We start from the raw sequence: 14,185 nt of genomic DNA, 5'->3' as shown, positions 1-14,185 counted from the left end.
CAAAGCACTTTCAGAAATCACTATGGAGGAGTGTCTGCTAAACGCAGAAAATGTAAATGTAAGGGCATAGAAGCTCCCATGGGTAGTTTCTGCCCTTCTGTCAAGCCCCACCCTCTCCACTGCCACAGGCACAGGTATAGGGCACTATACTGTGGGAGAAACAACTCAAAACAGGAAAATTTGGATTTCTTAAATTTAAGATAGAAGGCTAAGGGAAAGAATTTTTAATAATACATTTCATTCAAGTTGCTATTTAATTACATTTATTTCATACAAGACCAGTAACAGCAAAGAAACTATATGACCATCACAACCATAGCATAATGCATTGAATATATTCAGGTTGTAAGATTAGTTTTTCCAAATTAATCATTTTACATGAAACAACAAATTCAAGAGATCGACACAAAACACAAACAAAGGCCCAAAACAAAATTTATTGGAAGTGTACAAGCCAATACAAGTGTGTTACACAGAGTTTCATGTTAAACTTAAATTGGTTTTAAAAAGGACCAGATTTGCTTAATTTTATACAAAAAAAAAGTTTAAGTAAAACCAAAAATCCAACACTATACAATGCAATTTAATACAGCAAATGCTGATGCATTACAAGTCCTCCATTTGAGAAATTATTCCACTACACTTGAAACTATGCAGACAGCAGGAGAACAAAAAAAGCACTAAAAACTAAAAAACCCTTTAGAGCGGCACAGGCTGGCACATTGCCAGTGATAGCTCTTAGGGAATCAGCGACGTCTTCGGTCTGGGCTTCTGCTACGCCTCCTTCCACCCCTAGGGAGGAGAAAAACAAACAGTATTTGATGCATCAAATACAAACACAAACATCTATCTATACAAACACAAACAATATATCCAAAGAAATCCAAAGTTTTTACTTAATATAAATTATGAGATTGTTTTTCCATTTATTATAACATGCGGTGCATATTTATTTTTTTTTGTAAGTATACAAAATTAATTCAAAACTATTGAGTGAATAGCAGCCATGTATGGCCTGCAAGATCAGGTTTGTTTCACACACACACACACACACACACACACACACACACACACACACACACACACACACACACACACACACACACACACACACACACACACACACACACACACACACACACACACGACTAAGGCACCCAAAAAACGATACTACTCTGAATTAGAACCAAGGTTTTAAAATATCAAAGATTACTTGTGTTTGTTGTTATCATTCATTCATGTTTCTCACATGAATAGTAAAATAGTCAATACCGCAAACAACTGTACTTAAAAAAGAGAATGCATTGAGCCAACTACTGACAGTCTGGAACCAACTAAACATGTATATTATAAACATTTGTAAAGCTATATTAAGAAACTGATAATTGAGGGTAAAGGCTAGCACATGCTTCCCTAATGCATGTAAAGCCACAGAAACTTTGCACATGATCAGCCATCCAACATCTTAAAACACTTGGGAGGACAACACCTACTGCCGTGCCTCGAGTAGCATAGCAGATGCCTAGATTAGCAGTGAGCACTGCATCCCAAAGGAGGGAGAGGGTTCAGTTTAGCTAGGCCATACCACAATATAATATAAATATTGTTGTGGCCAACTAGCTAAAAGAGCAGCTGATGCTTACAAAATTTCAAACACTACTATTAATGTAAATCTTAAAAATAAAGCTGCATTCCAAAAAAAAAAAAAGGCAGATTAGTAACACTTTTTGGATCAATAAACAAGTATTGAATAAAAAATGCTGCAGTCTTGATTTCTTGGTTGTCAAGCCCAAATACACAAATCTATAGCAAACCTCCCATAACAGTCTTAGCAATACCCTACTTCACAGACTAGCTCAACTAGCCAGCCTCACCTCCTCTTGCTCTTGGGTGGCCCCCTAACAAAGCCCCAGTCAACGCTGATCGTTTGACCCATGAGGTCTTGACCGTTCAGCCCCTCCATGGCTGCCTGTGCCTCTTTGTAGGTTTCATATTCCACCAATGCATAGCCCTATAAAAAACAAGGATATAAAGAAACAAAGTTAAAAAAACCCCAAAACAACTGGATCGACACAATTCCTATAGTGTTTAGACATACTGCTTTTGTCTAAAGCATCTCTGAAGCGGACAGTGTATAGAGTATGATTCACTGAGAGTGAAGTACGGAAATAGTGCAGAACCAACAAGGCACCACCAGAAACAGTTGGAGGCAATCAACATCTCTCATTTTACCCCTTCCTGACAACTTGTAAGATACTGCCCCCCAGTGGGCACTCAGAAAAAAAGCCATCCCAAAATGTAAATTCTCATCAGTTAAGGAGATTAGTGACTATAGGGAAAAATACTATGACTGGAGTAATATAAATATCAAATTTACTACAGATTCCATGCAATTTAATAATAAAAACAAAACAAAACAACAACAAAAAAAACCTCACCAACCACCACACACCCATAAAAAATTAGAACAGTACTACAGACTTTGAAAGAGAGCACAAAGAGCACTATTCTCTACACAGTCATCAACACTGAATTGAACCTAGGTCCAACAGGTGGTTACAAAGCTTTGTGGTCTAGAAATATAAATTCTATAACAAAGACTGCAAAAACACGAACAAAGGTGGGCTGAATTAGACTTGCCTTGAGGTAACCTGTCCTTCTGTCCAAGTTGAGGTGCAGGTTCTTGATCTCGCCATACTCCGCGAATTTGTCGTGGATGTCTTCTTCTGTTGCCTCCTCATGAACCCCAGTAACAAAGAGGATCCATCCCTCCACAGCTGTAAACACAGAAAGGCCCGCAGTTCATTAAAGACAGGTACTTATTCAGCAGTTAGTGTGTGAGAGGAACTGACATGAATGACAACAGCATCCCACATTCTAGCTCAGGGGTGTCAAACTCAAATACACAGTAGGCCAAAATTAAAAACTTGGACAAAGACGCAGGCCAACTTTGATATTTATTGAAAAAACGTCTACAATTGAGGAAGTTTTTCCTTCTCATCAGATATAACGATGAACCTTTTCATATGGAAACAAACTTAGGTTTTGCTTATACACTGAATCTGGGACAAACAAAGTTTAATACTATAAATATGTGAAATCAAATGTCAAATAAGACATCTTTCAATCCTTCAGTGAAAATAAAACCATTCAAATCACGCCTTGCAGTAGCAAGGAAAAGTGCAAGAAAACATTAATTCAAGCACAGTTTGCTAGACTCTGATTTACTCTGATGCACACTGGTCCAAGCCAGATACCTGGCATCTCTTCTTGGATGCTAGTTCATCAATGTTTGGGGTCAGGCTCTGAGCTGAGGAAATCCTCAGGACTGAGTGAAGGTGTTCATCAGTCAGACGACTCATGCGTTCCATCTTCATTAAGGAGAATAGTTGCTCACACATGTGCTGCCAAACATGGAGAGCATTTGAGCAGCTTGGGCACAGAGCTGGGGCAGTGTGTAATGTGGAAGCCGTGGAGCAACCACAGCGTCATGCTTTGACTTTAGCGTGTCAATACACTGGAGATCAATAAGCTCAATTTGGAGCTTAGTTGGTGCGCTTTCTGCATCAACTGCAAACTGATTACTAAGCAGTTTAAACCTACATTTCTGGGCATCCAAGTCGACAAATCGCCAGGTAGACTCTGCAATGAGTATGCTGAGTTTTTCAGCAAACTGCATTTGGGAACATGGCAGTAGAGATCTGCATTTTTATGGTTTGGCAGCTAGGAAAATGGCCCAGGTTTCCTTGCAGCATCTGAGTCTCCCACAGACACAATTTCATTTTAAAAGCCCTCACAGCAGCGTACATGTCTGTGATGACATGGCCACGCCCCTGAAGCTGCAGGTTGTGCAGCTGGTAGCATGAGGTCACTAATGAATATTAACAGAGGAGGGAATGCTTGTGGGTCCTGACTGATTCGCCAATGCACCAACAGAGCATTCTGGGATTTGTAATTTTAGCGGTGCATGCACTGTCTACCAGCAGGCCAGCTCTAGTAGACATTTGGTATTTTCTCGTGGACCAAATATAATTACACTGCGGGCCAGATTTGGCCCGCGGGCCTGAGTTTGACATCCATGTTGTAGCTGATGGGGTTAATATGACCATAAATGCTTTTGCCATGTTTGATTAAGCTATACAAAATGATATCCATTATTTTCTACCACAACCTCAACGTACTTTCACACTCGTGAAACGTGCCCCACTTCAAGTGCTGTTTGTAACATTAACATTTGAAGATGAGAAACCATTTCGTTAAAGTGCGATGTTTTAGGTCACTCTGGATATAAAAACAGGAAACCATTTAACACACCCCACGGTTTGTATAAGTTCTACTGCAATGCATCTAGGCTGTGCAGTACACATTTCAAAAACAATAGCAATAACTCACATCTCTGTGGTCCAGGTTCATCGCCATCCTGCTCTACTGTGTCGTAGTCTTCCCTCACTCTAGACCTTGCACCTTCATCTGGGAGCAAATTATTAAAACACGATTTCATAATGTACATGCATAAGCAAAAGGCGGGGCTATTTTATAGCAAATCAAAACAGCTTACCAGACCCAAAGCCGCGACCCTTTCTCTTCTTGGCTTTTTCCTTTAGTTTGTGAATACTCTCTGTAACAGAATATCCATGATGAATAAACCTGTTTTGCTGGAATTCAAAGACCTAGTAGAGAACGTTATTTTACTCTCTTGTAATTGTTTGTGATTGAAAAACGATGTGAGGCTGTTAGCTAGTTAGCTTAACTAAAACTAAATGCATTGGCTGATCATCTACCACGGTAGCTAGTTAGCTAACGGCTATGATTCGGAAAGTGGTGAAACTATCAGCTACCAAGAGCATGCCAAGTCGACGGGAATCACAAATCGGAGCTCTCTACAAACAAATGACTAATGTTTTGCCGACTTAATCTAGTACATGCGTGTTAGATTAGCGAAGCACTATCTTTTGCCAATTAGCTACTCGGCTAACACGTCAGCAACTCAACTTCCACTTAGCAAACAGCTAGGTTAGCTAGCTCGCGAGGATGTTTGAACTAGCTAGCATGTTGGCTAGCTGACTGAGACCAACGGACAAGGCCCCAGGCGAAACATTCGTTCATCCGGAACACCGAAATGCTAATAAATGCGACCAACTACTCAGTACGATAAAGTCACATAAAATTAACCCCAAATCATTTGCTGAATTCGTACCATCACCGTCCTCGTCCATAGGAAAGTCCTCGCCTCCTGCTTCATGAAGATCTAGGACGTCCGCCATGATGTCTGGTTGTGGGGATAGACTGGAGCATGCGCATGTCTTCGTTTCTTTCTTGTAAAGTTGAGGGGAAAAAGCAAGAAAAAGAAAAGAAAGCGCAAACACCGCCACCTACCGTTTAAATCACAGTTCAATAACGTGATTTATGGGGAAGAACACCGTGTGCTACCCTTTAGTATCATGATTCTGAATCTGCTGAACACTTAGTTTTCACTAAATATTTAAATAATTTTTAGTCTATAGTTAGCGGAATTGCGAATTATATATTTGTGAACATCAAATATTTGGCTTCTCATTAATATATCCCTTGTTTTCTTAGTTCAGAAAAAATGATTCATCTTCATGTTTTAAATTCATCATAATGACTTGCTGGCTGGTCACATGACCCAAAAGTTTGGGGATTTGTTTTGTTTTGTTTTTCTAAATAAGCACCCTGCTGTAATACAGCTCACAGGTGATGGTACCAATCCTCCCAAAAAAGCAAGATTTACAGAATGTGTATGTGTGAGCGCACGTGTATGTGGATCAGGTGGACTGACATTAGAACAACACTGACATTTACTAAAACCTGCTGATTCACACGACATTTTGCGCTCCACTCAGACAATAGACACCAGGTTTAATGAGTGTGTGTGTGTGTGTCATAGAAAAACCTTCTTTAACTCACTGGTCTAGACTGAATAAATATTAGCTAATGCTTTAATGGAGAAAGGTTAACATAAAAAAAAATATATAAAAAGAAATATAAGATAATAGACCACAAAAATATGTTATGCAAGAGAGGCCAATCATCACTCAGAATGCTATCTTCAAGGAAAGAAGGGAGAAGACAACCATTAGCAGTCACAAGCCTTTAACCTAAGTGGATTAAAATGAACTTCAACAGAATGTTTATCATCACACATCACCCCTGGATACCTTAGATAAATCCAATCAGTGGGTGATATAATGAGTTGAGTTGGCTGAGTGCTTTAGTCCAGACTTTGCCCTAATGAACATTCAACTTACATGTAACTCTTGTGTAGTCACAGTGTATTGGATTTCAGTTTTAAATGCAGAAACATGTCAACAAGATTCCACACAATCACAGATAAGCTATATTAAGTAATAGACTACAGTAACTTAATAGACTTAACTTTATTAAGTTAAATATATAAGTAGCCTAATGCATTTAACCTAACTTATTCTTTCATAGGAAAAGAACATTTATACAACTTTAACTGTATTGGAAAACATCATTAATTGTAATTGTAGTTAGTTACCAAGCAGTATTGGTAAATAAACAAACAAACAAGCAAACAAGTGAATTTGATATATTTTCTCTTTTTTAAGATGAAGGCATCCAGCTCTAGCTGTCCAAGGATCAGAGACAACAGTAACCTTTAACACTACCAAAAAGTACTGAAAATGATACATTCCTAAAATTAATGCCACATAAGTTGTTGATTTCACATTATTTCAAGTTACCATACTATAGTTAATAAAATACATTTCAGCAAATGTATAATGATCGTTTAGCACCCTAAGTTGTAAGTAATCCACTTTCTAATAGCCATTTCCTCCATGCTATAACTAAACATATATCATATACTAAAATTAATATGTCACAACAGTAAAGGTAATTTGCTTCTAAAGATCTCAGGGAGAGATGGAATACTATGAAAATGTACATGACAGCAGTTAGACCAAATGATAAACCATCTTATTTTCCATAAGAATGATTCTACAATATGACATTGTGTTTAATCATAAAATTACAACTTAGGCAGGAATGTAATGTTTTATTCACATATGATAGTTCTTATTTTTTTACTGCTGAGTCATGGAAGCAATGTTATCATTTAAGGGTCCTGAAGTTATCACATGAAATAAAAATGCACCTAGTCTGCAGGCAGAGGGAGAGAGAGAAAGAGAAAGAAGAAGAGAGAAAGAGGGAGAGAAAGCAAGCTGTGAACTTTGAGCTGATCACTTCAGTGTGTTCAGATAAAGCCTCAAGGTTCAGCCAACACAGCTGACCCTTTGACTGGTGGAATCCACCTCATTCCAGGCATTATAAAAGACCCAGTTCCTAAGAGAATGTACCATCGGGTCCTAGACATCCAGGAGTAAAGGTAAGACCTCTTGATCCATTCATGTGGTCAAGCTTAAGGGATCTTCTACTTAAGAAAAGAGAAATTAATTTTTTGTTTTCCTACATATTATTAATTATTTTAGATGACAAACACTGGTTTTGAACAAAACCGAACCAAATTAAATCAAACAGAGATGAAAAACCTTTTTCCTTGAAAGTATTTATTGAAAACGATAAAAGCTCTGGTTCTAAACAACAAGGAGATCTGGGCAATTATTTAAATCTGTGCAAATCTGTGTTTAAATCCCAGGCAAGCATTACTCAGTCTGCAACCATGAAGTTTGCTCTTATCGCTGCTTTTGTTGTTGTGCTGGCCATTGGTAAGACATTATCATTTTAACACCTCATTTTGGTTATCAGAAACTAAAATTTGACTTCTAACATAAGATTTTTCCATATATAGCAATAAAATAGGCCAATATTTCGAGAGTCCTTTCAAAGTTTAAATTATGTGTTTTGTTTCCTGTACAACAGGCTCAGAATCTGCAAGTCTGGTCAAGAGGGATGTATCTGCAGAAGTGGAGAAGCTTGGCAAGTACTTCCAGGACCTTTTTGAGAACCTTAAAACCGTGGAAGGCCCTGAGCTGGCTGACAAAGCAAAGTGAGTTTTCTGACGTTTCACTGACCTTTTTTTAATCACATGGGGCAATTTTTAAAAAAATAACATCTGCAAAGAAACCAACAAAAACACAAAAAATAGGAAAAAATGATTTAAAAGGTTAGCACATATAGTTAGAATGAATAAATTAGTTTATTATCAGGAATAGGAGTTATTAATAAAGAGCTGCAGTCAGTGGGTGAAGACAAAGTGGTGCAGAGAAGCCTGTGGCTAATATGCCAGCCCAGTGCTGATAGGCCAGTTGGAGTTGGAGGCTGGGGTTTAAAAGTCTTATAAGGTTTCCATTACCTGCGAGTATATGAAATCATTCTTACATTTCCCATTAATTGCAAGAGATAATACCTTATAATAAATCTGAAGCTGTAGGCCAGAAAATCTAGCTTGTGGATATTTATTTTTTTCAAAACTTTAATAAACTGAATCTAATATTTTAATTTCAAAGGGAAGGGAAACTTTCTTATGTTATTTGTTGATTTTAAGACATTTGTTTAATTTGTACACTAGTGTAAATAGAACCTCAGATATACCCATCAAGAAACATACTATTCAGATAGTGGTTATGGTGAACGTTTAAAACACTGTTGTCCCTTTCAGCTGAAGCTAATGCATATATTAGTGTCCAGTATAATTCAGACTTGGGCACTCTGTGCTCATCACCACCGTGCTCATTTCTTCAGGGATTACATCGAGCAGAGCAGAGCCCAGCTGCAGCCCATGATGGAGAAGCTCCAGGAAAAGCTGAAGCCCCTTGCCGGCAACATTGAGCAGCAAATCAAGCCCCTGGCTGCTTCCATGCAGGCTCAGATCGCCCCCTACACTGACTTGGTGCAGTCCCAGGTTGAAGACCTTTTCAAGTTCATGGTTGATCAGACCAAGGCCATCTTGCCCAACCAGTAAAAAGAATTTCCCAGAGGATGCTGTAAAACCAGCATATGGAGATAGGGGGAAATCTCTGTTCTTCAACACCCCTTTAAAACGTCATCATTTGTTTGTGTCAAACAATAAAGGGGATAAAAGGCAATTGTTTTGTGTTCTCTTTCTTATTAAAAAAAAAACTATCTGCAGAAAAATACTTTCAAATAGGCAAATATAAGGCAGATTAATTTTTTAGGCATTAGTAAACCTCCTGTGCCCTTCAGCACAATATTAATCAGGAACAGACTGTCTCCAACTACACTGAAACCTTACCAGGCAACTCTGCTCTAACCATCTATAAAGGCGACCTCTAATAGGATTCCAGTCAGGGTCAAAAATGTAACAACCTCTAATAGGATTCCAGTCAAGCTCAAAAATGCAATGGCCACTGTGCACATTCTGAAGTAACTCCTGAACAAACAAGAATGAAAACATTTCTTACAGCTTTGCAATTTTTATTTCACGACAAATTCAAGAATCACTTTACCATTACGGGTGGCCCAAAAACTTTCATATGAAAAATTGATCACAGTTATTATACATAAACAGCAGCAACATGCACCTCTAAATTTAAGCTCAAACAGAAATGCTCATAACTGTATTTTCTAACTAAAGTGTGGCAATTTAGAATAAGCACACAGAACATATGAGAAAGACCCTTTCTCTTTGCTGGATACATTCCCTGTCCACAGACACTTAAATACCATATACATGTCTGTTTAACTGGAGCACCAACATTGCCCCTTCTGGAGCAGCTCCTGTTCCCAGGGGCTGGACCCTTCGTCTCTCTTATATAAGGGCCATTTTAGAAACAGTGCTTCCAAAAACCTTATCTCTGGACTTCTTTCATGCTTCGTTGTCCCTTACATACTAACATGCTCAATCCAGCACTGCTTCTCGGCCCAGCCCAGGCTGGATGGTAAAGGAGACAGCCGGAGCCAAAGACAGCTGGTACCAGACTTCCCTTTTTTTCTTTCCCTTCACCACTGCCATTTTCCTGACTGCATATCGGCTATTCAGTATTTCCACTTCATGTAGAATTAGATATGTCTGAAAAGTAGTTTTGCTGATCATCACAACTGGGTGGTCTTGAATATCATGGTTATGCGGACTCTAAAATGGCAAATAGTCCAGACAGAACTAAACACTGTGAATTACTCCAATGCTGTAAATGTAAATGATAGCAAGTACTAAAGCAGCAGTCTGTGGTAAGAACATAGTGTGCTTACCACAAACTACTGATGTGGGCTTTTGATTCTCTCTGCATGCAGTGTTAATTTACAGGCTTGATGTTATGTATCTCGCTAGCCCCAATGTCAGAGTGTTACAGAGTGTCAGGTGTTACATTCCAAATAACACAAAAGTGACTGATCTTTAATTTTCATGGAGTAATAAACATCAATTGGTGTCCTTCAAATATAGCACTGAACTTAGAGTTACAGAAGAGGAAACTGACATTTGGTAGACTTGGAAGGAGCAGTATCCAAGGAGTTTCTCCATCATGTCTTCTTTCATCTTCTCCATGTAAAGTGTATTCTTATCTTCCCTGTTTTCCATCTCTGGAAAGGGGTTCACACGCTCCAGAACAAATTTCTGGTTAGCGGCACAGAGAATTCCTTATAGATCATTTACACGGCAGCGAAGAGAAACTCTTGATTCGCCTCCTCCTGGCCGCTTTGGGACCTGTCACTAAAACAAAAGCGTGTTTATCTAGCGGTGTTTACCAACTATTTCACTCACCTTCGTCCATGTTTAATTTTTTTTATGTCCATGTTTCTACAAAGTCATGTCGAAGAGCACAGGAAAACCCAACACAGCAGTCTCCTCCAAGTTATCCCAACACTGATTCTAGGTTGTGGCTTAAACGTGACATGTCAGAACGCTGATTGGACGCCGTCTAGAGAAGCTCGCTTCTCATTTGCATAAACTTGAGGAACGCTCGAGGCTCGCCACCGTAGACAGTACCCAGTCACAATGCGCTGCAACCCACAATCCACCGCGTACAACTGCCGCCTGTCTTCATTGAAATGAATGAGGGGCGGAGCGAAAATCACTTCGCTTTGATGAGATGTAAATGCCACGTAGAGCTTTTAGGAATTTCACATTTGAGGGTTTTTTTCAATTTTATATCGATGAATGAACAAAATTCTTTTTTTTTCTTTGCTTAAATTAAGAAATTGATGAATGACCTAATGTCAAGTTATTTTCTTCAATTCAGAAGAAACTAGCATTTACCTGTATATTAGAATTTATATCACGATAGGTATAAGACTGCATCAATATTAAAATTAGAACTTACAGTTACATCTGCCCCAACCACTAAGCAGGAACAGACAGATAATGCCAACATGTTAGATTTTTTGTCTTTTTGTTTTTCTTGTCCTTTTTTTTTTTCAGCAGATCACCTAGATCATTGTTCTGGGTCATAGAACTATTGTCTCCACATGCTGCATCTAAGCATCGTCAGATCTTGTGCCCTATCGTACACAAGGATACCGAGTGGAACGAGTTTGACAAGGATGTAGACGTTGCCCTCAAAGTTTCAGTAAGAGAAGAAGTCAGTCAGGGTGCCACGATCAGTCCCTCCCAGGTTCCGTGTTCCTCGTTTTCCCTGACTTGTGTTTTTTAGTTCCGTTCCATAGTTTCGTTTTCTCCTCCCCTCGTTTGATTTTCCACACCTGTCCCTCGTTTCTAGTATTAAGTTCATGTATTTAAACCCTGTCTGGATCCCAGTGTTTTGCTGTTCATTTGAATGGTTGCGGTTTTGTGATTGTGATTGTGATTGTGATTGTGATTGTGATTGTGATTGTGATTGTGATTGTGATTGTGATTGTGATTGTTCTTCGTGTTTCTTAGCCCTGAGTTTTCCCTGGTCTTTGTTATAGCCTGCTTTCCCTGTTTGCCTCCTTGTGTTTGTTCTGCTAATCATGTATCCCCGTACTCTCTGTGTCGGCTCTTTGACCCTGGACTGCTTTAACGACTCTGATTTTGGATTTGCCCCTATTAAATCTCGCTCTTCTACACACATGTCCTCCTCCTTACTGCTCAACATTACACAGGGGCTTCAGTTGATATTGTCAGCATCAGCACCAAGAGATTTAGCAAAAAAAAAAAAAAAAAGCCACAAACACAACTATGTGAAAGTGGTAGGAGGCCCGGATTACCCAGCTCAGGAAACATCTGAAGAGCAGAAGTCTCTGAAATTTTGGTACAGGAGAGGGGGATAGATGAGCCTTAGTTGAGCTTCATAACATTGTAAGAGGGGTGTGCTCATGCAGTCTCTATGTGCACAGAAAAAAGAGCCCAAAACATGACCAGCAGTCTTGCTTAATCCTTCATATCCTTCATGCCCATGGTTGCATCAAGCACTTTGTTCATCATTCTGGCTGGGCCTGGTGGAAGGCGAACGCTCCTCTCACAGAGGATACAGTTGCACGTTGCAGGTACGCAACATGACATGCAGTAGCAGCACTTTTCTGCTATGCAATGTGTGACCACATCACAGCCCCTCTCGCACAGCACTTTAAAGCTGCGTTATACAGCATATTGTTAATTGTTTTGTCTTGTATTTGTATTTAGAAAGCATTAATGCAATTTGAATCATCCTAAGTTACTAAAACATTAAAGTGATGTAGAGTGCAGTAACAGCTCACTAACTGGATTCTGTTGGACTTTTAGTGGGTGGCATAAAATGCTGCTGTTTTACCTTGATTTTCATTAATCTGGCTAATGTTTTGTACTGTAATAATATGGTAATACTGACAGTTTAGGCCTATTTGCAAGTTTAGCATACAGTAAAATTAACCACACTTTTTGTGCGCTACCAATTTGTTTATATGTATATGAACACATTGGACCTGCTGCTGTAGGCGGACAGTTTCTGAACAAGCCCATACATATATTCAAACCAGAATGCAAATCAGTAACAGCTGGTTTTTGATATTCGTTTGTGCAGGGAAATGATACAAGGCAGGCAAAATATGTCGCCTATGTTAGTGTGTCTGTGTTTAGTGCCGGAGTGGGCAGATCGGGTACTCTGATCGCCCTGGTATATCTTACTGCAGCAGATGAAGGGAGAGGGAGCCATCAGCATCGCTGCTCAATATATATCACTTGAGGCTCAGCTGGCTTCTCAGGGTGTAGGCTGAGGCACAACCTCTCACCATGACAGAACAGCTCAGCAATGGAATCTGAAGATGAAAAATCTGAAGATGTTTATATTAATATTTATTTTTTCTTTCTGCTATAACTAAAAAACTTATCCATTATGCTACATTTAGAGGATTCTAATTAAATGAATTATACAGATATAGTAATAATCAACAAATACAATAGAATAGCCTAGTCTATAAGCCCCTGACATGTTTGGTCGAGAATGTTCCCTCTCTCTCAGGATTATTAGAATGTGTTCTTGCACCAGTGCATCATGGATTCTTTGCAAGACAAAAACGCCCAGGCAATTGAAAAAGCTGTATATGTAGATTCAGATTTATGTTAATGGTATGGACCCATGTTAGTTTAAGCATGTCAACACAGATGTCAGAACACCTTGTGAGGAACAATGTTCTCCTGCACACTATGCAACTACACTCTATGCTATTCTGTACTTCTTGATTTCAGGAAACAGTCACAGATAATTTTCTTTTTTCCCCTTTCACCCACTGGCCACACATTTCTGGAACATACATATTAGATCATTTGTTTAGGTTTTACAATCTATACTAGTTTTTAGTTACAGATTAAACCAGTTTAAAATTAAATTATCCTTAATAAAGAATTCCAAATTGCCAGATACAATTAATACTAATCTAGGCTTAATGTGAACATGCAACATCAATCAGATCACATACACACTGGATAAGACAGAAAACCACATTAGATAGTGTGTTCATAAAGCTACGGTGCTACGGCATCACAGCATGAGTAATGAACTGAGGGAGTCTGTTTAGTTCAGTTTTTCAAGGGTGCAAGAAGGCAATTATATTTTTATGTCTTATATTGTTGTGGACTGAGATGAACATGCACTGTCCCTTTTTGTTGTATGGCTCAGTTCATTAGTTACAATGTATGCTTGCACTAATATAGATTTTTTTGAAGATTAATTTATTCAGATTGATAATTTATTGGTATTTTTATTATTTAAATAATTAATTATCTTTAAATTAAATGTATAGATTTGTTACTTCATTTTTTTTGTCTGATTTTGTCATGCTTTTACATATTTGTGAGCGTAACTGCTCACAAACGGTTGAAAAACAG

The 14,185-nt window shown here is 38.7% G+C and overlaps 2 protein-coding genes across 2 annotated transcripts; one reads left to right on the top strand and one right to left on the bottom strand.

The window, feature by feature from the left end:
* Positions 1-418: 418 nt before the first annotated feature.
* On the bottom strand, positions 419-5,309 carry rbm8a (RNA binding motif protein 8A). Its single transcript, XM_027013600.3, has 6 exons — positions 5,198-5,309; positions 4,559-4,618; positions 4,393-4,470; positions 2,641-2,777; positions 1,875-2,011; positions 419-792 (listed from the first exon to the last, which is right to left on the bottom strand). The coding sequence occupies exons 1-6, from the start codon at positions 5,262-5,264 to the stop codon at positions 747-749; spliced, it is 525 nt and encodes a 174-aa protein (XP_026869401.1). The 5' UTR covers positions 5,265-5,309; the 3' UTR covers positions 419-746.
* A 1,988-nt stretch (positions 5,310-7,297) lies between these two features.
* afp4 (antifreeze protein type IV) lies at positions 7,298-9,032 on the top strand. Its single transcript, XM_081695380.1, has 4 exons — positions 7,298-7,372; positions 7,643-7,712; positions 7,867-7,993; positions 8,689-9,032. Exons 2-4 carry the CDS (start codon positions 7,667-7,669, stop codon positions 8,906-8,908), a joined length of 393 nt encoding a protein of 130 aa, XP_081551506.1. The 5' UTR covers positions 7,298-7,372; positions 7,643-7,666; the 3' UTR covers positions 8,909-9,032.
* Positions 9,033-14,185: the final 5,153 nt, after the last annotated feature.

The sequence above is a fragment of the Electrophorus electricus genome, chromosome 1 (genome assembly GCF_041902795.1).
Source record: "Electrophorus electricus isolate QZ-2024a chromosome 1, ASM4190279v1, whole genome shotgun sequence".
Taxonomy (NCBI): domain Eukaryota; kingdom Metazoa; phylum Chordata; class Actinopteri; order Gymnotiformes; family Gymnotidae; genus Electrophorus; species Electrophorus electricus.
The sequence above is the reverse complement of the archived record's forward strand: the minus strand, read 5'-3'. Positions and strand labels throughout refer to the sequence as shown.